This window comes from Acomys minous (assembly GCF_964271855.1).
Source record: "Acomys minous genome assembly, chromosome: 4".
NCBI lineage: Eukaryota > Metazoa > Chordata > Mammalia > Rodentia > Muridae > Acomys > Acomys minous.
In genome coordinates this window covers 10,992,344-11,018,074 of record NC_140486.1, presented here as the reverse complement: position 1 = coordinate 11,018,074, position 25,731 = coordinate 10,992,344, and the positions used below count along the sequence as shown (strand labels likewise).

General features: G+C 46.8%; 1 protein-coding gene across 1 annotated transcript in view; it reads left to right on the top strand.

Annotated features, from left to right (window-relative positions):
* Nucleotides 1-1,466: 1,466 nt before the first annotated feature.
* The window catches only part of PSTPIP2 (proline-serine-threonine phosphatase interacting protein 2), a 73,374-nt gene continuing 49,109 nt past the window's right edge, over nt 1,467-25,731 (top strand). Inside the window, exon 1 of the mRNA XM_084778397.1 lies at nt 1,467-1,646. Within this exon, the coding sequence (XP_084634523.1) occupies nt 1,614-1,646 (33 nt within the window). The 5' untranslated portion in view covers nt 1,467-1,613. The remainder of the gene's footprint in view (nt 1,647-25,731) is intronic.

The following is a 25,731-nucleotide window of genomic DNA, read 5'->3' as shown; positions in this document are numbered from 1 at the left end:
TCCTTGGCCCCTGTTGCTCCTTGCATGTGTAGCCAGGCTTCTCTGCCTTGCCTCTACTTCAGTGGTTTTTGGTTATTTGACTTATCCTTTATTATTTTATGTATATGGGTGTTTGCCTGCATGTATGTCTGTGCACCACTTGTATGCCTTTGTTAGCAAAAACATACTAAATGCGTGTCAGATTCCCTGCATCCAGAGCAGGGACTGTTGTTAGATGCCATGTGGCTGCTGGGAATCGAACTCAAGTCCTCTGGAATAGCAGCCAGTGCCCCTAACCTCGGTGCCGGAATGCTCCTGAAGAACCAGAGAAACGGATGCATGCCCTTGAAGAGTAACTGGGCTGGAGTCTCTCTCATCCTGTCCCTGGAGAGAACCTTACTGGTGGGACTTGTGGGTAGAAAGGAACCTTCATGTTGTCATGTACGGTACCTGGATCTAACTAGAACCTGCTGCATTGGCCTGATGGGTAAGGGGCTTTGTGCCAATCCTGGTAGCATAATGTTCCTTTTCTTGCCTTTGAGCATTTCTCACCCAGGAAGATGTTGGGCAAAGTATTTGACCCTGTTAAGACTAGCAACTTTGGTCTCTTCATCCCCTATATAAGTGTGACTTCGGGCAATCTTTCAGCCTGAGTTTCAGGTTGGGCTCTAGGCACCCAGAACAGAGCCGTGCTTTGTCTACTACCAAGCAAGGAAGAGTCTGACATGCTCCGGGTCCTATCTGGTTTGTTTGTTTGTTTATGAAGACCTCACACTGTAACCCAGACTGGGCTTGAACTCACAGTCTCATTTTAGCTTCCTCAGTGCTGGGATTACAGGTGTGAGCCTTCACCCCTTGGTTCGATTTTTAGGAAGAGTTGGGGTCTAGAGGGAGTGGATGCAGCTTGGCTTTTACTGCTGGGTGAGACTGATGGTGGACAAGAGACATTAACTGAGTTCATGTTAAGATACGTAGAGCTGAGGCGGGCGTGGTGGCGCACACTTGTAATCCCAGCACTCTGGAAGCAAGGGCAGGTGGATCTCTGTGAGTTTGAGGCCAGCCTGGTCTACAAAGTGAGTCCAGGACAGCCAAGGCTACTCAGAGAAACCCTGTCTCGAAACTGCCCCCCTCAAAAAAAAAATATGTAGAGCTAACGGGAAACATCGGTAATGCATTTTTTTTCTTGGCATTTTAGACTAAGACCTGCAGTCACCTCCAGGGCGGTGCGTGCACCCTATACGTTGTTGCATTTCAGGTTTTCAGCATCTTAAGGTTTCTACTGATCTGTAGTCTAGATTCCTACGTCAAGAGGGCCCGGTAGGAAGAGCCCGGAGTGGACTTCGGGAGGGAGAAGGACCGGTTCTGTCAGTCCTTCAGGAGTCCTGCAGGATGGGGCTCAGACCGGCCGCACCCTAGGGCCAGGGCGGGCGGCCCTCTGCAGGTGCGCGGGGTGGGCGGGGCGCGGGGCGGGAGCAATCGGGCGTGGTTTAGGACCCGGGGCGGCCTCCCGGAGCGATTGTGGAACTCCGAAGTTGCGCCGGACCTTGTCCCTGACGGTGGGTCAGAGCTCTCGGCGCGATCCGGCTAGTCTCCTGCTGTCGTCCCCTCCTCCGCGCCCAGCCCTCCGCGCCGGCATGACGGGCTCGCTGTTCAAGGGAAACTTCTGGGTAAGTCAGCGCGGCGCAGGGCGGCGGGGAGCGCACGCGGGAGCGAGCCCTGGGGCTGTGCCTCTGCCCTGAAAGTCCGCTCCCGGGATCGCGCCGCGCCTGGAGCGCGCACTCCCCAGAACACCTGGGACCTGACGTCATCCCTCGTCCTCAGGCTGGAAATCTGAAGCCTCCAAAGGAGGAGCGTCTCGGCCCTGCGGGTGCCCGAAGCTGAGTCCCACAGACTTGGGAGAACCGGGATGGGGCGTTTGAGCAATCACTGTAGGGTTCTTGGCCTGAGCATTGCCCTGCCTGGCAGCTCCGCTTTCTAATTTCCCTCCCAGCCACAGAGCACCCCAGGAAGGCCAGCGCGCGCGTGTGAACCCCAAGAGCTGGTGGCGTCTTCGCGGTGCAGGTCCTAGGTCTTCTTCCCCCTTCACTTAGACATCCTTTTCTCATTCCCGTTACCCGCCAGCTATCGGCCCTCCAAGGGTCCATTTCCCCCTTCATGAAGGAAGGACTTTCATTTTAAGACAGGGCGAGAAGTTGTCCACCAGAGAGCTGACCCACAGCTACCGAGGGGCGCAGCGTTTTTTCTAGGACCCTGCTTGTTCCCACGTTAGCTTCGGAGCCGCCGCCTACCACAGAACTCTGTTGCTGTGACCCCAGCTACAGTTAGAGCTTACTGTGCTTGATATGGTTTTGAGATCCTTCTGGGCCGCTGACTCTAAGGCAAAAGGTTGGGGTAGCGTTACACAGAGGGTTATTAAGTAACCTTACACTTGGTGCTCTTAGGAAGCCTGGGAAATCATCACACTTTTTATACTGTGGGAAAAACGGACAGATCTGTATGCAGCTCATAGCAGAATAGTTATTTTTTGGCTATGTCCGCACTGTCCTGGGCATGCCTGCAGCATGTCTGGTCCTGGAGCGAGCTTAGTCAAGTGTCAAGGAAAAGGTGTTGACCCTTTGATTCTTGATACATTAGCCTGGATTCAGTTAAGGACCCAGGGGCCTTCTCCATTGGTCTCAGCACCCAGCAGTAAGAGCCAGGGTTTTGTATCCCACCCGTAACTCTCCTAAAACCAACCAACCAACCAACCAACCAACCAGTGATGGTTCATACCTGAAATCCCAGTGCTGGGGAGGCTGTGCCATCATCCTAAAATGCCATGGACAGCTCCCAGCTGCCCTGTGTATACACTCTGTCGGGAATGGTCACGAGGAGAGGAGTAGAATGGTGTCTTAGTTGAGTTTCTCGTCTACTTTAAAAAGTGTGTGCCTGTAATCCCAGCATCCGGGAGGCAGAGGGCATCGGATCGTTGTGAGATGGAGGCTGGCCTGGTCCAGCACTAGTTCCAGGACAGCGAGGGCTACACACCGAGAAACAAACCAAACCAACCAACCAAACAAAAAAAGTTACCTGACATCCCAGTAACTGCTTGCAAAGGTACTGTTCATCTGTATAGTTCCAGGAGTAGTTTGATTCAAATAATGAGAAGGGCTGGATTGTTTACTGTGTGGATTGTTAGGCTTTACACACATTACTCCATTAAACCTCCCAGTTACCCTTGGAGGGAACTGACTCACCACGGTATTTTACTGATGAGGAAACTGACAGGGAGGTTAGGCAACATTCTCAGGGCCCTGAAGTTGATGAGTAGTGGCCCAGGGCTCTGCAGTAACTAAGCACACTGCTCACCCAAGTGTCTCCAAGAGCGTGGCATGGAGTGAGCCTGCCCCAGAGTAAAGTCTGCAGCGCCCTTTCCCGCGGCTGCTGGGTGTGGGAGATGCTGGGCTATCCTTTGACTGTTACCTGTCACCTTCCTTTCTCCTTCAGCTGGGCTAGGAGTTCTTAGAAGACAGGCAAGAGTTTACCATCAGCCGTGTCCTCAGCACCAGCTACTGTTGCCCGGATTGTGGATACCCAGGCCCAGGGAGCTAAGCCTGGGGCATCAGCAGCTGGGAGAAAGGGGGCGGAGAGAGGTGTTCGAGAAGCGGGAAACTGTGCTTTTAGGAAGTAGCGGGGAAGCCGTTTGGCGGAGTTGAGGCTTGTACCAGTGGCTTTGTTTCGTGGATGAGAGCCTTGTGACTGAATGAAGCAGAAAACCTTGAAAGCATAAGCAGGCGCTGGTTTCCTGGGTTTAATAAACTTGTCTGAAATAATTTCTCTGCGTAAAGGGCTTCAGTAGGTGTGGCTCTCGCTGGGGTTAGGCCTGTTGCAGGCTTTGCTGGATCATAGATATCTCCTGGGGACGGGAAGTTTTGGCCTTAGGTGCTTGACCTCAAGAAGACAGAGGAGGCCTGGCTGTGACAGCACATGTCTATTAATTCCAGCCCGAAGCAGGAGGATTGGGAGTTCAAGCCAGGATGGGGTATACAGCTGGACTTTGTCTCAAAAATAAAAATGAAGACTATATGGGGCGGGAGGGGGGCGGGAGGGGGGGGAGGGTGGGGAGGGTGGGGGGGAGGGTGGGGAGGGTGAGGAGGGTGGGGGGGAGGGTGGGGGGGGAGGGCTGGGGGGGAGGGTGGGGGGGGAGGGCAGGGGGGGGGCGGAGTCCAGCCTGGGAATGGGGAATAGTTAGCCGGTGCCAAGGGACCTGTTCCACGGAAGCCTGTTCCAGGGTGGAGACCGCGGAGAGGGAGGGAGAGGAGGCAGATATAGGAACCACAGAGATAAGAGACAGTCACAGGCCACTGCAGCCAGCTGAAGGGTCAGCAGCGGGGGAAGGAGAGGGCCTCCAGCTAGCGTCAGAGAAGGGGAACTGCAGAGTGAAGTAGGGGTGTCCTGAAAGAAGGAAGTCAGCAGGGGGAACTGGCTTGTGGAGGCAGAAAGAGGAGGGAGAAGTGGCAGTCAACATTTAGTCAGGTGTCACACCTGTAGAGACTTGTTAAGTACAAAGCCCCCCTCTGCCTCAGGCCTCACCCCGACTCTCCAAGGCTAGGTTGATGAGCACGGGGACTTCCTGTTAGAGGAGAGTTTGCCAGGGGGAAAGGAAAGGGTGTCAGGTAGCAGCAGGGTTTGGGAGTATTCTAATATCTTCACCACTACAAACATGCCAGTGAGAACTCTGCTGTCTGCTGGCCAACATCTACTGGCTGCTGGGGATGGTTCTGTTCCTTTGGAAAGCGTGTCCTGGAGAGACTGCAGTGGGACAGCATGAAATACAAGAGTGTCATCTCCTATCAGCGGGGACTTGGGGGTGAACTGGCCTTCACTGGCTTGGCGACTTTGTGCAGGTTGCTTAAGCCCCTCAGACTTCTGGTTTTTTTTTTTTATGTGTAATAATGGAGATGCTCTTTCCTAAGACTCTTGTGATTAAATTATAGAGTTGACAAAAAAAAATGATTTAGGGAAACACTGTATCAAAAAAAACAAAAACAAAAAACAACACACACACACACACACACACACACACACACACACACGGAGAGAGAGAGAAAGAGAGAGACAGAGAGAGAGTGTTGAGCACAGTGACTGGCACCTGTGCTTGTTAGCTGGCGTTACTATCTGCACAGGTGACAAAGGAAGTTAGGGGCACTTAGGAGGAAGGATGAAGAGGCAAGTCTAAGATGAAGCACTGGGGGGAAAGGGGACCTGTAAAGATAGCTTAGAGGTTAAGAACACTGGCTGCTCTTCCCAAAGGTCCTGAGTTCAGTTCCCAGCAACCACATGGTGACTCACAACCATCTATAATGAGATCTGGTGTCCTCTTCTGGCGTACAGGTGTTACATAAAAGCAGAAAATAAACAAATCTTTAAAAAACAAAACAAAACAAAAACAAACTTTAAAAAATGAAAGAAAAGAAGCATTAGCTGGGCGTAATGACACACGCCTTTAATCCCAGCCCTTGGGAGGCAGAGGCAGGCGGATCTCTGTGAGTTCGAGGCCAGCCTGGTCTGCAGAGTGAGTAGACAGCCAGGCTACACTCAGAAACCCTGTCTCAAAAACCTGGCGCAAAAAAGAGGAGGAGGAGGAGGAGGAGGAGGAAGAGGAGGAGGAGAGGAAGAAACAGCACTGGATGGATGTCAGCATTTAGGAGGGAGGAAGGGAACAGAGAAGGAAGTAGGGACCAGAGGAGATAACCAGGGAAGAGCCATCACAGGTTTCAGGGAGGAACGTGCTGAAGTTGAGAGGCTCATGATCAAATTAAGTACTGTGCCTGAAAATTTAGCCAACATACTCTATAACAAATCTTATTTGATGTACTATGAAAATATTTATTTAAAGGGGCCCTTTGAGCTAGTGAGATAGTGCAGTGGGTCATGGCACTTGTCTTCGAGCCTGAAGACCTGAGTTTGATGCCTGGGACACCTATGGTGGGAGCGGAGAACCAACTCTTACAAGTTGTCCTCTATTTTCCACATGTGTACTGTGGCAAGCCCGCATGCCCTCCCAATAAAATAAATGTAAAATACTAAATAAATAACTAACTAAATAAGGGAAACTTTTGGTGGATATGCTTTGCAAGGAAATAGTATTTCAAAAAGTATATATATACATATTTAAATGATTTAATTTATTTTATTTTTTGTATATTGGTTGGTGCGAGGCTGTCAGGTCTCCTGGAACTGGAGTTACAGACAGGTGTGAGCTGCCGTGTGGGTGCTGGGAATTGAACCCGGGTCCTTTGGAAGAGCAGACAGTGCTTAACCACTGAGCAATCTCTCCAGCCCCTTCAAAAGTATATTTTAAGATTTATTTCATGTGTATGAGTGTTCTCCCTGCATGTATGTCTAAGCACCATGTGCATGCAATTCCCTGGGAGCTGAGAAGAGGGTGTTGGATCCTCTGGAGCTGGAATTATGGATGGTCCTGCATGCTGAGAATGGAACCTGGCTCCTGTTCAAGAGTAGCAATTACTCTTAAAAGCTGAATCATCTCTCCAGCCCCATAGTTAATACTTTTAAAAACAGGAGGTCAGCTATGATGGCTCACGCCTATAGTCTCAGCAGTTAGGAAGCTGAGGCAGGAGGATTACTTTGAACTTCAGGTCATGAACAGGCTATATTATGAATTGTGGACCATTTTGGGCTACAGAGTGAGATCCAAGAAACATAACACAAGCCCAGGGGATGAGCCCTGATGACGTTTGCCTTACTGTCCGTGCACACACTTTCCTGTATTGGTGACTTCCCGTGGCCAGTTGGTAAGGCAGTGTGTGTGGCTTATCTTGGTTATCTTTGATGGTCTCTCAGCAGAATGAGACAATCAGTGATGTGGTTTCTAGTGCTTTGGAACAGTAGTTGAGCTTCAGTGGGGGAAAGGTCCTCAGCATAGATGAGAGACGGTGCTCTTCAGATGTGGGTGTACTCAGACAATAGTGTCTTTCAGCTGTGGGCACGCACAGGCGATTGTAGAACCAGTTCCAGGAGAGACAGATGGAAGCGATGGCCTTCCACCGCTGGGGGTGGGGGTGGGGAGATTTCCAGGAGCCTGATTTGGGCATGAGGTCCAGCCTGTGCCTGGATGACTTTCCTAGGCCTAAAGCTCTGGGTCCAGATTAGCTTCCCAGTTGCTGGCAGCACCCTGCACTTGCCGTGGGCAGGACCTCTCACTCTACCTGGAGATTGTCCAGAGGAGGGTTTGGGGACCCTCCTAATTAGCTCGTTAGGCAGCTGTCAACCATAGCTGTTCCTCTGCTCCAAACCTTGGGCCCTAGCGTAGGGCCCACACAGGGTCCAGCTTGCTCAAGGCTTTTCTCAATACCATGTGCTTTGGAACCATGTGGAGGTCTGCCTTTCTTTCCTTCCTTCCTTTTTTTTTTTTTTAAAGCTATACCACTCACTGCATACTAACTCCACATAGCATTTTGCACAACATTTAGGATATTTCTTTAATTTGCTGTTGTTGTTTTTGAGCTAGAGTCTCAAATTACAATCCTGCCTTGGCTTCCTGAGTGCTACTGGCTCTAAAAAAAAACAAAAACAAAAACATTTTTAAAAAGTTTGTTGAGTTTTTTGTTTGTTTGAGACAGGATTTCTCTGTGTAGTAGCCCTGGCTGTCCTGGAACTCTCTTTGTAGACCAGGCTGGCCCCCACCTCCTGAGTGCTGGGATTTAAAGGCGTGTGCCACCACACCTGGCTCCTGTGTCCACTTCTTAGCTGACTTGTACAGATCTCATCTGTCGGACCTGGGACCTGAAAACCTGAGAGAATGGGGCGGACTACAGTCTGGAGCTGCAACAGCCTTACTTCAGTTCCAGTGCACTTTAATGAATGAAACAAAGAAACAATGATCCAAGGAGGGCTGCCTGAGTTCAGAAAAACATCATCAGCAAAACATGTACATAAAGGCCAGACGCACACACTAAGTATTAACAGAGCAGCCCTTTCCCAGAACTGTTTAAACACAGTTGCCTAACACGTACTATACATTATACCCGGGAAAGCATGAAAGCCAGGCAGAAGGCCATAGCCAGATTCAGGGCTCACTGACTAGATCAGATTCTCTAGCTATATGCTGACATCCGACAAGATGAATATGCCTTAGACTCTGACTGTAAGTGTCTGTCACAGGAGGCATGAAATCACGACCGAGAACAATCCCGGAAACCAAAGGCTCCCAAGGTAAAAGGTCTCGTCCCCTGGAACCTTCCCCCGAGGCACTGTTCACCCTGCATCATTCTTTCGTCCATGTTTGGACAGCTTGCACATGTGTATATGGGCCACGTGTTTGCTAGAGCGTGGTACCCTCCGAGGTCACAGGAGGGTGGTGGAAGCCCCGGAACTGCAGTTACAGGTGGTTGTGAGTGCCATGTGGATGCTGGGAGCCTCTGCAAGGGCAACAGGGCTCTTAACTGTTGAACTGAGAGAGCTCGTCCGTTCTGAAGCAAAGGCCAGGGAAGTCAGTGACAAGCTTCTGCTCTCTGCTTCAGTTTCTCCAGAGCAGCTAGGAAAATGATCTTTTTGTTTGTTTGTTTTGTTTTGTTTTCTTTTGTTTTGAGACAGGTTTTCTCTCCATAGCCCTGGCTGTCCTGGAACTCTCTTTGTAGACCAGGCTGGCCTCAAACTCACAGCAATCTGCCTACCTCTGCCTCTGAGTGCTGGGATTAAAGGCGTGTGCCACCATGCCCAGACTAAAAAAATGATCTTTAAAATTCTTGTCAAAATTCCTTATTTTTTTCTTGAAAAACCAAAATAAATAAATAAATAAATAAAATTTTCCTTATTTTATTTGAAAAATTTAGTAAAGTATGGTATGGGACCTATCTTTTAGGAGTAGGAAAAAAACTAACAACAAAACTTAAGAAACCGATAAGACAGAATCTGAATACATGCAAAATCAGAGAGGGTTTTGCCTGCTAAAAGCAAATACTTAAAAAAAAAAAAGACAGTAACAAAAACACATGCTTTGAAAAATCTAAATACTTCCTTGTGACTTAAAATAGTATTTTTCTCATATATGCCCAATTTAACCCCACAGTCCTTCCTCACCATACTTAAAAACTCTTAGCAATTTCTGGTGGTAGTTACTGCCACCTCCCCTCCCGCAGCACCTCATCCTCTCCTCCTCCTTCCCCCTCCCCTGCCCTCCCTCAGGTGGAATTTAGCTGTGTTGTCCAGGTTGGTCTCAAACTCTTGGTGTCAAGAGACACCTCCCCTTCAGTCCCCTGAGCAGCTGAGTCTGTAGATATGCAGTGTCCAGTGGGTGTTTTGCCGGCCCGTGTGTCTGTATATACTGTGTGTGCAGTGCCCGAGGAGGCCAGAGGAGCCTGTTGGATCCTTGGGAACTGGGCTGTCTATGGTTGCTAGCTGCAGTGTGAGTGCTGGGAACTGAATCCTGATCCTCTTTGTCACTGGTACATTCACAGATACATTCAGAGGCCGGAGGCATCTGCTGATCCCCCTGGAACTGGTTTTATAGGCAGCTATAAGCTGTCCCCCAAGGGGGCCAGGGACCAAATGCAGGCTCTCTATAAGAGCGGTATCCACAGGGTGTGATGGCACACACCTGTGTTCCCAGCACTTAAGAGGAGGCAGAGGCAGGCAGATCTCTTTGAGTTTGAGGCCAGCCCGGTCTACAAAGCAAGTCTAGGACAGCCAAGGCTACACAGAGAAACCCTGTCTAGAAAACAAAAACAAAAACAGAAAAAAAAAAAGAAACCAAAAACCAAACCAACCAACTAAACAAAAACCAGCAGTATCAACTCTGATCCACTGTGCCATCTCTTAAGCCCCTCATTTAGTTTTTTTTTTGTTTATTTTATTTATTTTATTATTATTTTTTGTTTTGTTTTCTAGTTTTTCGAGACATGGTTTCTTTGTGTAGCCTTGGCTGTCCTGGACTCATTTTGTAGACCACGCTGGACTCGAACTCACAGCCATCTGACAGCCTCTGCCTCCTGAATGCTGGGATTAAAGGCATGCACTACCACGCCCGGCTTTTTTGTTTTTTGTTTTTTCAAGACAGGGTTTCTCTGTGTAGACTTGGCTGTCTGGATTCTCTTCATAGACTAGGCTGGCTTCAAACTCACAGCAATTCACCGATCTCTGCCTCCCTGGGTACTGGGATCAAAGGCATGTGCCACCACACCTGGCTCCTCATATAGCCTTTATCAATATATATTACTATAATTATTATATTTTTGCTATTTTGGAGATAGGATCTTGCTATATAGACAGAGTTGTTCCCAAACTCACTATGTACCCCAGGCTGGCCTTGAACTCAAGAGTCTCCTGTATCAGTTTCCCAAGTAATGGGATTATAGGCATATACCAACATGTCCTGTTACTTTTCCACCCACACCTCAAGTGCTGGGGATGCAACCCAGGGCCATGTGTATGCAAGGCAAACATTCTACCACTGAGCTGTATCTCTAGAAGACTTTTCTATATTATTCTTAGTTGCTGCTCTCTTCCTATGCCCTATCTATCTTACTATCCATCTGCCTGCCTGTCTGTCTATCTATCTACCTACCTATCTATCTATCTATCTGCTTTGTGAGACAGGGTTTCTTTGTACAGCCCTGGCTGTCTTAGAACTCGCTCTAAAGACCAGGCTGTCCTCAAACTCAGACATCCACCTGCTTCTGCCTCTCTAGTGCTGGGATTAAATGTGTGTACCACCATGCCTGACGCCTTTGCCTAATTTATATTTTTGTTTGTGAGCCATCTCTCCAGCCTTCTGTGCCTAATTTATAAATTAAACTTTATCATAGCTATGCATGTATGTATAGGAAGAAAGTAGTATATATACAGTTTAGTATCATCTGTGGTGGGTTTTTTTTTTCAGTACCAACTGGAGGTCTTAGAACATATTACCCAGGGACAGAGGTGACCGCTATACTATCTAAAAAGCAGCTTTTGGAAGTGACAGTTCCTCCGTGGCCTCAAAGCCCAGCAATGCAGGGGCTTAAGTCCCTTTACTGCTGAAAGCATTGGTAGCCTCACCTCTGGGAACTGGCTGGGAGGTTATTCCTACTAGCAAGCACAGCAGGTCTTGCCCTATGTGACCCAAGTTTGGGGCTTGAGAAGGAGTTTGTCTATGAGGACTAAAGAGAGGTTTCATCAGGCCTTTGACAATCATTTGTAGGTGGCTAGGTCTGGGCTTTGTAAGCCAGTTCTATGCGCTGTCTGGCCCCAGCTCAGGCTTCCTTGTCTGTCTGTCCTGTTCTATCAAGGCTGCCTTTTTCAGGTAGGATTCCCATCTGATTCCTGCCCATAGGACAGTGGACCTTGATGGAACAGGGGACCTCTGTGCCATGGTTGTTTCTTCTTTTTCTTCTTCTTCTTCTTCTTCTTCTTCTTCTTCTTCTTCTTCTTCTTCTTCTTCTTCTTCTTCTTCTTCTTCTTTTCTTCTTCTTCTTCCATGTGTCTGTGTCTGAGTGTGTGTATGAGTGCAGACATGTGTGCTTAGAAGCCACAGGACAACTTTGTGGAGTGTGCTCTCTCCTTCTACTGGGAATTCAAGCCATCAGGCTCGTAGGGGAGCACTTTACCTATGGAGCCATCTCACTGGACCTGTCAGCACTGAGCCAAAAGGAACAGATCAGCTGCAGATTCAGAACACTTAGTAGGATATGAGGGCGATCTGGCTGCAACCTCCTATCACCCCATTGATCACCCGGGTTGATTTGGCTGATCTGGCTGGCTAGGTGGGTGTCCCCTTCCTCCTTGACTGCTCCCTGTGCATCTCAGCTGAAAGTGAGGAGGATGATTTCCTGGAATAGAAGAGGTCTCCCATCAAAGGTATATGAGTAGCTGCACGCCTCCCTCTTGCTCCTCCCTGCAGAAACCACCCCGGAGCATCCCAGCAGGAAGCCTGTCTGCCTTCTGCCGGCCAGGAAGTGAGTCCTGTGGGTGAGGTTTCAGATGGGGAAGCTGGAAGCCTGCAAGGACTTGAGATATCTCAAGCCTGCAAGGTTTGAGATAATTTGGGTTTGTCAAGACCGCCACCACTCAGGAGGGACTTATTCAGAGAGAACAGTACCGTGGGAAAACAAGGCCGTTTGTCAACACAGTGATAGCTCACCTGTCCAGGGGTCACTTGAAGTCTCTGAACTATTTCACTCATGGTGTGAGTGATTGCCTAAAGCCGTTCTGCAAGCTACTCTGGGACTGAGCTTTCTGTTGTATTGTAAAGACACGAGCTCTATTGGCCCAGTGGCACTCTAGCGGACCCAAATGCTAATGTGTTTACTCTGTGCATTGATGTGGCAACAGTATAATGTCTTTGAGTTAAAGCAATGAAAAAAAATTGAGATGATGAAGGAAAGAGAACCACTTTTATAATTTAAGGAATTATTAGAACAAATGAAACTTAGTTCCTAATCTTTTTCCATCATGTGGGTCTGGGGACCAAACTCAGGACCCTAGGCTTGACTGCAGGCACCTTTACCTATAGAGTCACCTCAGGGGCTGTGTTCTAGAACTTACGATTCTCTTGCCACAGCCTCCCAAGTGCTAGAATTATATGTGTGTACCGCTACACCTGGCTCAAGATGAGAGTTTGAGGACATATATTTAATATTATGGTAAGAAATGACATATTATAAAACCAGACCTTTGAACCTTCTAGCCTTTCTGGTTTTTGATGTTATGGACATTTTTCTTTTCTTTTTTTACACTAAGGTATTTATTGCAGAAAAATCAAATATACTGTAAGTTAAAAACAAAAACAAAAACCCTAAGAAATGTCGTGGTGAAGTCATGTGCACCTTAAGAGTTCAGTGGGGGTTCTAGTGGAGGAAAGCAGACTTGAATGCCCTGGCTGAAGGCTGGTTCTCCCTCTGTGGAAGGTCGCCCTCTTCCCTTGAAGGTGCATCTTCAGGAGAGGCACCCAGAGTGGTGAGGGAGGAAGAAGGGGGAAGGCTGCCTAGCCAGCCGGATAAACTCAATCAGTCCTGGAGATCAATGGCACAACAGATGTTGTAGCCAGATTACTCTCAGATTACCATGTGCAGCTTGACGTTATTTAGCGATCTACCACTGCCCTGTGGAAAGAGCAGTCTTTTGTATGGGAGGGAAAGGGCAGGGCCAGGACTAGGGTGAGAGCAGCTGGGATTGGTATAAGGTTTAAAGAGGTCCAAAAAAGCATTATAAATAATTCTATTTTTATAAATATAAATAATTTAAAAATTTATTTATTCACCCTACATCCCAATTGTAGCCTCCTCCCTCCTTTCTTCCTGACTCCACCCTCCCACCCTCCCACCCTCCCTCCCTCCCTCTTCCCTCTATCCTCCCTCCTATACCTCTCAGAAAAGGGGAGACCCCCCCTCCCACCAACCCACCCCAGCACATCAAGCCACATGAGGACTGAGCGCATCCTCTTCCTCTGTGACCTGGCAAGACATGCAAGAGAAAAGCATGTAACAGAATCTTTGTCAGAGACAGAGCGCTCCGCTTGCTAGGGGACCCACATGAAGACCAAGCTGCCCATGGGTACTTAATGTGTTAACACAGAAAGTAGCTCATGATGAATACATGTCAAAATTAAAGCAAGAGCAACGACAATGTCTGACTGGCACATGTGTCCACCAATCAGAGTCGTCTGAGAGAAGGTGGAGGTGGAGCATGTGTGCCGGGCTGGTGTAGAAGCTGGGCGAGTCAGGTCCTTAGGGCAGACAGGTGTAGCATAGGGATGTTGAGCATTACCTTGGAGTAGTGCATCTCCTCGCCCTGCCTACTTTCTTATCCTAATTTAAAAGTTATCTCCCTAATTCACAAAAGAGAGTGGGAATGCATTGTAAAAACATGGAAAAATGTCTGACCTCACTCATAAAATTCAAATTTAAAAATTCAAATTAAAACAGAAGTGGTGGGCCAGGCTTATGCTTGCAAGCCCTACACTCCAGAGGTTGAGGAAAGAGGCTGTCTGAGTTCAGAGCCAACCTGGGCTACACAGTGAGTCCAGGTCGCCCTCAGTGAGAGTTGAAACTCTATCTCAGAAAAACCAAAATAGGGGCAGATGGCTCAGCAAATAAGGCCCTTGCTGACCAGCCTGGGGACCTGAGTTCAGTCTCCAGGAGCCATGTGGTGGAAGGAGACAACTAACTCTAGCAAGCCGTCCTCAGAGCTCTGCACACAGGCTGTGGCACAATGTACCACCTTCCATGAATAAATGTAATAAAGAAAGCAACAAAGTAAATCAATGCATAGCCAGATCCTTTCCCAAAGACACCTCCCCCACGCCCAGAACCTGGGGATTGATAGGTTAAAATTGTAACTACCTTGGATGGAAGACACCTACCTCATCTTCAGCCGCACCTGTGGGAGAAGGTGTTGGTCATTGGCTGTGGCAGGGGAACCGCTATGTGTGTGTTTAGGAAAGGATTTGGCTGTATGCTTTAGAAAAACTCCACGCTGGCAAGGGTGTATGTTTCGGTATTACTTGTCTCAACAAAAATATCTTGGGAGAACCTGGGGATAATCAGTCAAGTGCAGCTGGGGTGTGCCACATGTCTGTAACTCCAGCTGAGGCAGGACGGCATGGACTGGCAGCCAGCCTGAGATGCACAGCAAGGCTTTGCCACTAAGAAAAAGGAAATACAAAAGTGTGGCAAGATGGCCAGCTGGTGGCAGAGGACCAGGAATGGCACCCACCCTTGCCACTCATGAAGAACAAAAGTGTCATAAAGAGTCATTTGCTTGTGCCCAGTGGGGAGGAAGCTTGTTCACCAAAGATTTCTTATTCAAAACCATCTGGATCAATGGGACCTAAACTGTGCTTCCTCCTCTTTGCCCTCACTCCTACACCTCACCCCTACCCCTCCCTGTGCTTTACGTCATAGACTCCAAATTTTGAATTTTCTAAGCAAAATAATCTGCTAGATCCTTGCTTTTTTTTTTTTTTTAAGCCTAGACCATTTCTTCTCAAGATCTCTAGAATGTTCTCTGCTGTGCGGCCTTGTGTGCCAACCCTGACGGTACTGGGCTTCTCTGTGTTTTTTGAGACAAGGTTTCCCCATAGTTCAGGCTGGCCAGCTCCAAGTGTAGCCAGTGATAGCTTGAATTACAGGTCCTTCTGCCTCAGGACTGCAGGCACGTGCTGCTGTGTGGGCTGGACTTCTGTACTCCTGCTGTCATCGGTTGCCTGACATCCTGGAGTTCTGGGTGGCACAGCTTTGGCTCTGTATGGCTGTGTTATTGCTGGTCCACCTTGGGCTGGTAGTACAACTTCTCTGAGTCTATGTATTTGTGTTGTAGCATTTGGATGATTCCCATCAAGATGGGGGCCAAAGTTCTACCTTTATTGAGTGTCTGTTGAGAGTATCTCTTCTGTGCTGCATGATCGCAGGCAGGAGCTTGTGTCCTAGTATATGAGACCCCTTGTAGCAAAATAGATACATAGTTAAGAAGCTTGGTGGTTGCAGTGGGGGGAAATAGAGTCTATCAATTTCCTGTTGTTGCGCTAACAATTTAGCAGAGACTACTGGCTAAACAACAAAATTTACCTCACAGTCTCCCACCCTCTTCTTCCTCTCCCTCTTGTCTTCCTCTTCTTTCCTTCTATGCTTGGGGCCAAGGGGCTCAAGCTTTGGGACTCACAAATGCCTGGCTGTACTCCAGACGAGTATTTCCAGCCCAGACATCTCCCAGGTCTATTGGCATGTTTCAAGGCTGAATTTCTGGGAGAAGACTGGAAGGGGGGTGCCAGGGCTTAGAACTTTTGCCACACTCTAGACCTCAACCTCTAGTTCTCAAACCTGTGGGTTGCATGATATCCTGTATATCAGTTATATTATGATTCATAACAGAAAAATCACAGTTATGAAATAGCAACAAGATGATTTTATGGTTGGAGCCACCACAACATGAGTAATTGCATTAAAGGGTTGCGAGCAGCATTAGGAAGGTTGGCAATCACTGCTATAGACTGCCTACAGGACTTTTGTTTTCATTTTTAAAATTAACTAATAATTACTTTGTGTGCATAGTGTATGAGTGTTTATAGGTACATGTATTGGTAGGTGCTGATGCAGAGGCCACAGGTTGAGAGTCAGGTGTCTTCTGTAACACTCAACTATGTGTGTGTGTGTGTGTAGTCTTCATCTCTGTGGTCCAATAACTCATTTCTTCTGGTCTCATTGTATGGATGTACCACATTTTGCCTGTCTCTTCACCTATTGAACACTCTGACAATTATGGATACACCTGTCATACAGATCTGTACAGTTTATGTGGGAAGAGCTTTCATTTAGGGTCAATAAGTCAGCTGGTGTAGGTTGGTTGAATGTCACGTTCATGTGGTTCACATCTAAGACGTTGACTGACCTCTCCGCTCAGAGGTCATGTGAGCTGTTTGTTGGATCAGCCCAGATGAGAAATGAGTAATCTAGAGGAGACAAGGTAGTGGACTTTGACAAGCATACTCAAAGACTACTTCCTGTAGCTTCCTTTTAAAATCCCGACATTTATTGAATACACGCCTAAGTCTGAAATCCGAATATATAAAGACATCCTCTTCTCGTGGTTATGGGCCTGAAGTATGGAAAACCCCAAGTACCCTGAGCTTTAGATGGTCTCAGCAAAATGCAAACCATGAAGCTAAAAATAAACTGTGGTCTGGAATGTAGCCCAGTGTTAGGTGCCTTTGCTTAGCATGCAGAAAGTTCTGGGCTCCATCCCCAGCAGCAGCACCACCACCAAAGGCCAAAACTACACTGACTCTTAGCCAGGCTTAAGTGAAAGTATTTGAAAAAAAAACACTCCAGGATAACGGAACTTGTAAATTAAAAAAAAAAAATTTGTCTTTATTGCTTTAAATGATGCGCATATGTGGTGAATGTGATTGCAGGTGTCCTCGGAGGCGGGAGTTCTCAGATCCCCCTGCAGCTGGAGTTACGGGGTATGAGCCACCGATGTGGATACTGGAACCTGAACTCTGGTTCTTTTGAGTGCACAGTCTTGACTCTGAACCACTGAATTGTCGCTCCAGCCTAGATATTGCTGACTTTATAAAGAGTAAAGGCTAACTTGGTCTTAGAAGATAATTTGGGGCGACAGTTGACCAAAACAAACCAAAACAACCCCCTCCCAAACCAACCAACCACCACCAACAAAAACCAAAACAGAAAACAGGTATGAAAAAGCCATGCAGAGTTTGAGGTCAGCCTGAGCTAACAAGATCATGCCTCAAAAAATAAAGCAAAGTGAAATTACAAAAAATTAAGATTTTGGTCAAATTATTTGTTCTGGTTTTGGGTAGGGTTTAGAGCAATTCTCCTGCCTCGGTCTCCCAAGCACTGGGATTTTCAGGCATGTGCCATCATAACCAGCTTGTCTTTGGGCAATTTGTGACCTAGGCCTCAGTTCACTGTAAAGGCAGAAATTCATCCTGTGGCTTCTCTTTAAGATGTTTTAGTACTGTAGCACCTTAACACCACAGAAGCATGGAAAGCACACAGACCTTTTGATTCTAGAATGTTTAGGAAATGGGATAGTTTATACCTTGTGATTGATTGATAAGTATCTCTGATTAATTTCTGGTTCAAAAGAAGATTATAAACCCACCTTTGCCTGAGAACACCCAAGGGAGGTCCCCAATACAGAATGGGAATGAAAATCAATGCTCTAAGGCCTGGCCTTGCCTTAGGACAAAGTTAGTTAGTTAGTTTCCATGAACATGAAATATTTTCTGTTAACTCTCTCTCTCTCTCTCTCTCTCTCTCTCTCTCTCTCTCTCTCTCTCTCTCTCTCCCTCTCCCTCTCCCTCTCCCTCTCCCTCTCCCTCTCCCTCTCTCTCTTTTCTTTTTTGTTTTTTTGGAGACAGGTTTCTCTGTGTAGCCTTGTCTGTCCTGGCCTCACTTTGTAGACCAGGCTGGCCTCGAACACACAGCAATCCACCTGCCTCTGCCTCCCGAGTGCTGGGATTAAAGGCATGCGCCACCACCACCTGGCTAACTCGCAGTTTCTTAAAGAGTTAAGCAAAGCTTTCCTAGTTGCTAGCAGCCATGCAGCGCGGAGGTTACTTCTTCTGAAGCGTGGCTGCTGTCCGCACAGTTAAACAGCAGTTTCTTAAGGCTTATACCACAGTTGGAGCTAGGTAAACACTCAGGAGCCAGAGGAGCATCAGAGTTCAAGGTTATTTTCTCCTATAGAATGTGAGGTGAGCCTGAGCTTCATGAGACTTTTGTTTTAGAAAAAACAAGAAAGGGGGCTGTAGAAATGATTGCTTGTTAAAAGTGTTTCTTAGTTCATCTGAGACTGGAGCTTGGATCCTCGTTCTCACACCAGGCAGCTCACTGTTGCCTGTATACCCCAGCTGCAGGGATCCAATATCCACTTTTGGGTTTGTTTGTTTGTTTGTTTGTTTTTTGGCTTTTTCGTTTGTTTGTTTTCGGTTTTTCAAGACAGGGTTTCTCTGTGTAGCCTTGGCTGTCCTAGACTTGCTTTGTAGACCAGTCTGGCCTCGAACTCACAGCCATCCATCTACCTCTACCTCCCGAGTGCTGGGATTAAAGGCATGCACCGCCATGCCCGGCTCCACTTTTGAGTTTTGAGGGCACCTCATGCAGGCATATTTAAATATCTCCCCCGCCCCTCGAGGCTGGGTTCTCTGTGTGTACCTTTGGCTGTCCTGCAACTCACTCATAGACTGAGTTAACTTGTCTTGTTGTCAAAGAATCTTTAGAATAATAAAAACCTCTTTAAATACCATATTCTGTAGGTCTCTGAGGCTTTTGAAGACCTTATTTAACTATTTTACCTTATGTATCTATAGAATCATATCTATCTGTTAGACCTAGGATATATATTCTTGTGATTAAAATTAGATTAGTTTTTGACATGACCATGATTTTCATCAATATACAGAATTCTATGCCAATGAATTAAAAATAACCTTATTTGTGAATAACAGTTAAGGCCTTGAGGTGAGGAGTAGATTCAATAATCTACATTTTGTTTTAGCCTCCCTCAATATTTCTATATCCCCCTTTCTTTCTTTCTTTTTAGCTCCTATCTCCTTACCTATGAAAGAAAGATAAAGGAAAAGAGAGATGCCCCTGAGTCTAACCTAGTTTCTTCTCTGTATAAGACCAATAATAACTTATAATCAACTCCCGATTAAAATAATCATCTGTAGCCCAAGGGAACAAACAAAAACCTACCCAACCCCCCTTACAGGAACTGGGACATCCTTCTCTTAAGGTTTCTTCAGGCTGATTTAGGGTAAATAATACCTTTGAAGAGCCCTCCTCACCCCCTTAAAAAAAAACAATGGGGAAAATGCTTAAGTAAGCCAGGGATAGCAAATGTGGTCCAGTTTCTAAATGTTGAGAAATTCCAGGCTTAATAGGCATCTTGTGTGGGACAGCCTGAAGTGCTGGACCAGTTGGGATCAGATGCTTTCTACAACGCTGTCCTGTTCTGATGGATGACAGCAACTGAGGCGCCTGAGGCTGGAAACTGGAGGATGCAGGATGTCAGCGTGCAGCATGCTGAGAGGAATGACTCCAGTCAGGTCTGATCCAGTGTCGCCGTAGTGGGTTTCATTGTGGTGTTGTTATCATACGTATAGTCATCCATATATATGGTCACACTTTGTTTTGTCTGCTTTTCTACTGCCTGCCCCTCCCCAGCTCGCTCCTACCATGTTTGCTTTTGGCTGTAATGGTAGTACATTGACTGCTGTGTATTGCTCTCTTGGTGTCTGGACAACTGAGGTTTGGTCTCTCTCTCTCTTCTCTCTCTCTCTCTCTCTCTCTCTCTCTCTCTCTCTGGACAACTGAGGTTCTCTTTCTCTCTCTCTCTCTCTCTCTCTTTCTCTCTCTCTCTCTCTCTCTCTCTCTCTCTCTCTCTCTCTCTCTTCCCTTGGTCCTCCACATGGGTACCTCATTCTGGTCCTGAAAGGAGCTGCTTCTCTGTGCTTTTCTGCTTCCTCAGATTTATGGGGCAAGAGCAAGGGCCAGATTTGGTAGTCTCAGGGAATGCTACCGACCAAGACCAGAATATTGACACTCCACACATTTTCCCTGTGATGTCATGCTCCTATTGGGTGTTCTCCAGATCTTCAGATTGTATTTACTAATGTATTTAAAAATTAATTAATCAGGGGTCTGGAGTGATGTCTCAGCAGTTGAGAGCCCTGGCTGTTCTTCCAGAGGACTTGGGTTCAATTCCCAGGACCTACACAGGAGCACACAACTAGCTGTAATTCCAATTCCAGGGCTTTTGACACCCTCACACAAACATACATGTAGACAAAACACCAATGAATGTAAAATAAATGCCATAATAAAAAAATTAATTGTCAGTTGAGATGGGGTCTCACTCTCTAAATAGCCCAGGTTGGTCTCAGCTTTGTGTCAACCCTTTTGTCTCGGCCTCCCAAATGCTAGGATTATAGGTATAAGCCACCACGGCTAGCCAGCTTGTCCCTCTGAACCGTCAGCCCCAGCACCAGCAGGCTTAATGTTCCCTGGGAGTCAAGACACTCTCAGCTGCTCTCTCCCAGAGGACTTGTAAAAGTTTTTCTGAAATTTGGAGGATAGATAACACTGACTGTTAGCTGACCTCCTGGATATGAAATCTGCTAAGTCCTGTGACTCTGTTAAGAGAACAGGGAGCCAGGAGCTCACCATATGTAGCTAACTGGCACTTAGTAAAGTGTGGCGTGCTTTCTGCACTGTGTCCAGTTTTGCTATTGGAATCCCGTCAGAAAGCTGGGCTGCTGCTGGTGTCTTTCCATGCCATGTAACGCACACCAACACGGGTGGGCTTACATGTAAGCACCTTTCCTTTCCTGTAATGCTTCACAGTGACTGTTATAATGGCGCATATTCTCCTGCAGCTTGTTCAGTTTTCTGCTTGTGGTTAATTTCCTTTAGCATGTCATTGCTGGGCATCGGGCTGAATGAGTGCTTGCCACTGCAGTGTTCCAGGGAGCACCTCTGAGTGCCTTCATGTTATGTTGCTACTCTTGTAAAATATGAATTCTTAGTAGTCAGAGGGCACGTGGAGTTAAAAAATCTCCGTGGGTATTGCAGTTTTCTTTTCTCAAAGATTGTGCCAGTAGCAAAGGACAGTGACTGTTTTCCTATACTTCCTCATCAATGTTGGAGACACTCAACTGTTTTCAATCTGATGAGTGGAAAAATCGTATCTTATGTGTTAGCAATCTTTTGATAGATAATAATAGTTCCCTTACTTTATTTATTTTTAAATTTTATTTTATTAATTTATTCATATTACATCTCAATGGTTATCCCCTCCCTTGTATCCTCCCATTCCTCCCTCCCTCCCATTTCCCCCTTATTCCCCTCCCCTATGACTGTTCCTGAGGGGGATTACCTCCCCCTGTATATGCTCATAGGGTATCAAGTCTCTTCTTGGTAGCCTGCTATCCTTCCTCTGAGTGCCACCAGGTCTCCCCATTCAGGGGACGTGGTCAAATATGAGGCACCAGAGTACGTGTGAAGTCAGACCCCACTCTCCACTCAACTGTGGAGAATGTCCTGTCTATTGGCTAGATCTGGGTAGGGGTTTAAGGTTCCCTTACTTTAAAATGCTTATTAGTGGTAGGATGGTGGCAGGCATGCATCTGTAAGCCCAGTACTTGGAAGGTGGGGTGGGGGGAAGAATCCTTAATGGGAGGCCAGCCTGGGTGCAGAGGAAGCCTGTCACAGGCGAGCAAGTGTACACGTTTGCTCATTGGCCGTGTGGCTGTCATCTTAGGGTACCATCTGTTTCTGTCTTTTACTCATTTGAAGAAAACTGGTTGTTTCTCCTCTAATGTAAGTGATTTGGGGTTCTTGTTACCCACATCATTGACCAGATGCTGTTCTCTTGTGTGTCTCTTGCCTTTTTATTTTGCATGGGAAATATTTGTCTTAATTCATTTTAATCTTAAAAAATGACTTTAGGTTTCCAAAAAAGTTGCAAAAATAATGCAGAGCTCCCAGATACTCTTTACCTGGATTCCTCATTTTTTTTTTTTTTTTGCTCTTCCATTCCTCTTTCTTTCTTTTCTTTTTGAGCCAGGGTCTCATGTCACTGATGTTGGCCTCTAACTTGCTATGTACCTGAGGGTGGCCTTCAACTTCTGACCCTCCTACGTTCACCTCTGCTGGGATTTTAGGAGTATGCCTCCAGGTCAGGTTTCATGGTGGTTTGGGAATTAAACTCAGGACTTTTTGCATGATAGGCGAGTACTCTACCCACTGTGCTACACCGCAGCCCAAGTCCCCCTCTCCCTATGCAAGTGCTCTATCTTTGAACTATTCCCCGCCCCCCTGCCCCCGTTTCTGAGATTGGTCTCATTATGCTGCTAGGCTGACCTCAAACAGCCAGGTCTGAGCCATCTTCCTGCCTCAGCCTCCCAAGTAGCTACGACTAAATGTGCACACCCTGGTAGCTACCTGCACATTCTCCCCTGACCCCGAACCTCTAAAAATAAAAGGCCAGGCACAGTTTGCTTTTGTCAGTAACCACTTCCATAGTGCTTTTTAAGTGGAAGGCTGCTTTCTCACACAGTCACAGTCCGATGATTTGGAAGGGCAGGTGGGATGTTATTACCTATAATTTCAGAAGGCTGAGACTGCAAGGTTGGGAGTTTGAGGCTAGCCTGGCCTACATTGTGAGCCCCTACCTAAAAATAAATACAAAAAGGAAATAATATGAAAATAGCATTATTTAGCTGGGTGTGGTGGCACGTGCCTATAATTCCAGCATTTGGGGAGGCAGGGGCATGTGGATCTCTGTGAGTCTGAGGCCAGCCTGGTCTACTAAGTGAGTCCAGGACAGCCAAGGCTACACAGAGAAACCCTGTCTTGAAAAACAAAGACAAAACAAAACAAAAAAAGTATTATTTGCTAACGTATATGCCATTTAAAATTTTTCCTAACTGTCCAAATAAATAATGTCCTTTATAGCAAAGGAAGAAAAAGTTTTCCACTGAGTGCCTGGCACTGTTTAGTTAAGTTGCTGCACCGCCCTCAACCTGGAGCCGTTCCCAAGCCTGTGCCATTTATGACTGACACTTTTGAAGAACATAAGACAGTTACTTTGAAAAACGGCCTTCGGTTTGAGTGTGTCTGTTCCTTTACTGTTAGGTTCAGACAGCGCATTTCTGGCAGGAACATGGCAGAGGAAATGGTGAGGCACAAGGAGGCCTGCAATGTGAGGGGCTACTGTGGTGACTTTGGTCTTTTGGTTAAAGTGCCTTTGTTAGCAACCTGTTGCGGCTGAAACAAATTTCCACAAAGTGAGTTGAAATAGCACTGGTCTATTTCCTGGAGGTTAGAAAGTCCAAGATGAGGCTCCCTGGGTTAGAATCAGGGTGTCAGACTGGCTCCTTCCAGAGGCGTCGGGGGAGGGCTTCTCTGCCTCTCTCCGTATGAGATTCATGGACTACTCAGTGAATTATGCTCCAATCACTATGAACCTTTTTTATTTTTTGCATATACATTTATATTATTACACATAAATAAAATAAACTATCTACAGCAAGAAGAACCACAAAACAATCAGGAATTATCTAAATGCTACACTCACAGTGTTTTGGCTGTTTGTAATCACAGTTGTCTCACATGTGAGGAGCCCCTTTAAACTGGATCCTTTCCCCTTGCTGCATCCCCACCACTCTTTGGACACTTCTGTGGGTTTGGCCCCTTCTCTGACAGCTTTGATCCTTGTCCCAGCTGAAGGATCTGCCATTTCTTCAAGTCCTGGTTCCTTTAAGTAAAGAACAGTGTTTAGAAACTAAGATTTGTTCTCCACCATGGCCCTGGCCCTTTGGTTTTCCTTGGGTCCAGGCTCTTGCAGCAGACAGAGCCAGGAAATGCGTGTAAATTGTCTTCAAACCCATCCCAGCGCTGCAGGGATTAGTCCAGTGTTGACACGAGCAAGGACATGAGAGAGAGCATGAAACAATGCAGTCATTTTGTGCAAGCTGACCATCCACAGCTGATTACCCAGGGTTCAACTCCTAAGCATTTACCAAATGGGAATGAAAACACACATGCAGAAAACGACTTGTACAAGCATATTTCTGGGGATTTTATTTACAAAGTTCCGAACTGGAAACAACTTAAACATATAACAACTAATTAATGGATAAGTACTTTGTGTTGCATTCGTATGATTGAATATTTATTGCTCAGTAATAAAAAGGAAAAAGCTAATGACTCTCTTATATAAGAATTCAAAGCCCTTTAAGAAGTTAAAAGACTAAACAAACTAGATATGATGGTGCATGCCTTTAATCCCAGCACTCAGGAGGCAGAGGTAGGGAGCTCTCTGGGAGTTTGAAGCCAGCCTGGTCTACACAGTGAGATCCTGCCTTAAAAAAAAAAAAAGACAATAGAGTGTGGTAGTACATGGCTTTAATCCCAGCACCAGGGAGGCAAAGGCAGGCGGATCCCTATGAGTTCCAGGCCAGCCTCATTTACAAAAGTGAGTGCAGGACAGCCAGGGCTACATAGAGAAACACAGTCTCAAAAAACCAAAAAAAAAAAAAAAAAAACCAAAAACCAAAACAAAACAAAAAACCCCAAAAAACCCAAAACCAAAACCAAAAAACCCAGACCAAAACAAAAGAATATTAGGAGTCAGAGGAGTAATGGGAGGGAAATTGTTATTGGAGAGACTATTAAGCCTTAGGAATGAGTCTGGCCTTGTTTCTGGGTGAGGAGGAAGAAGAGGAGTGAGGGAAAGTTGGAAAGCAAGAGGAACCGCTTCTGTGTTCTAAGTGGTCCTCTCAGAGAAGACACATGCCCTGCAACCCCCGGAAGGCAACTTAGTAACGTACAACAGAAAAGAAGTGAATAGCATTCTAATTTTGGTGGATGGATTAACACTTTTACCATGAAGCCACTCAAAATCTTTTAAGACCAAAAAAAAAAAAAAAAAAAAAAAACCCAACTTTCCAGAACCAGCAGTGAGCTCATGTGTGCCACATGAGCTGACGTGTGAGCCAAAGTCTAATGAGAACAGTCTTGCTGTGCCCAGGCCACGTGGCATCCAGTGTGTTCCCACCCCCATTCAGGGGAGGCAGCACTCACCATCCCCTGCTCCCATCACCCCCCCCCCCACATGGCCCCCTCCCACCCAGCTCTGACTTTCAGCCGGCTTTCACTCCGTCTTTGAGGCATATGCACTGTGCCCCCAGTACCTGACAAACTTGTGCGCTATGCTGCAGGGGTTTCTGAGGACTTATTTCTGTGCCCTTCCTACCTCTTATGGGTAGAAGACACAGAGAACGAGCTATGGGCAAATGCAGCCAGTAATTTGTAGCGCCACCCTCAGGGCTACAAGCACTGCATTGAGCATCCTCACATTTGTTTCCATGTTGCATCTAAAGCCTGTCTCTGTCATGTCTACCAGGCGTAGGATCCCCAGGCACAAACTCCAAGAACTTCTTAGGCCACCCGGGCAGCTGTTAACTGTGCAGAGTTCTCAGCCCCAGCGAGGGTCTGCTGATCTTAGACAGCAGTGGGCCCGACTAGTCCTTCAGTGCATCGAGAACTGCTAAGACAAAAGAAAACAAACGGGACGTAATGGGTCCTGTCTGGAGGAGATTTCGAGAAGAAACTAGAAACGTGTGTGGCGGGATGGGGAGATGGGAGAATGACGCCAGAGAAGGGAAGGTACCAGAGACTTCATGGGTTTTGCATTTTATTGTAAAAACCTTCAGTTTTGAGTAAGACATGCAAATTGGCA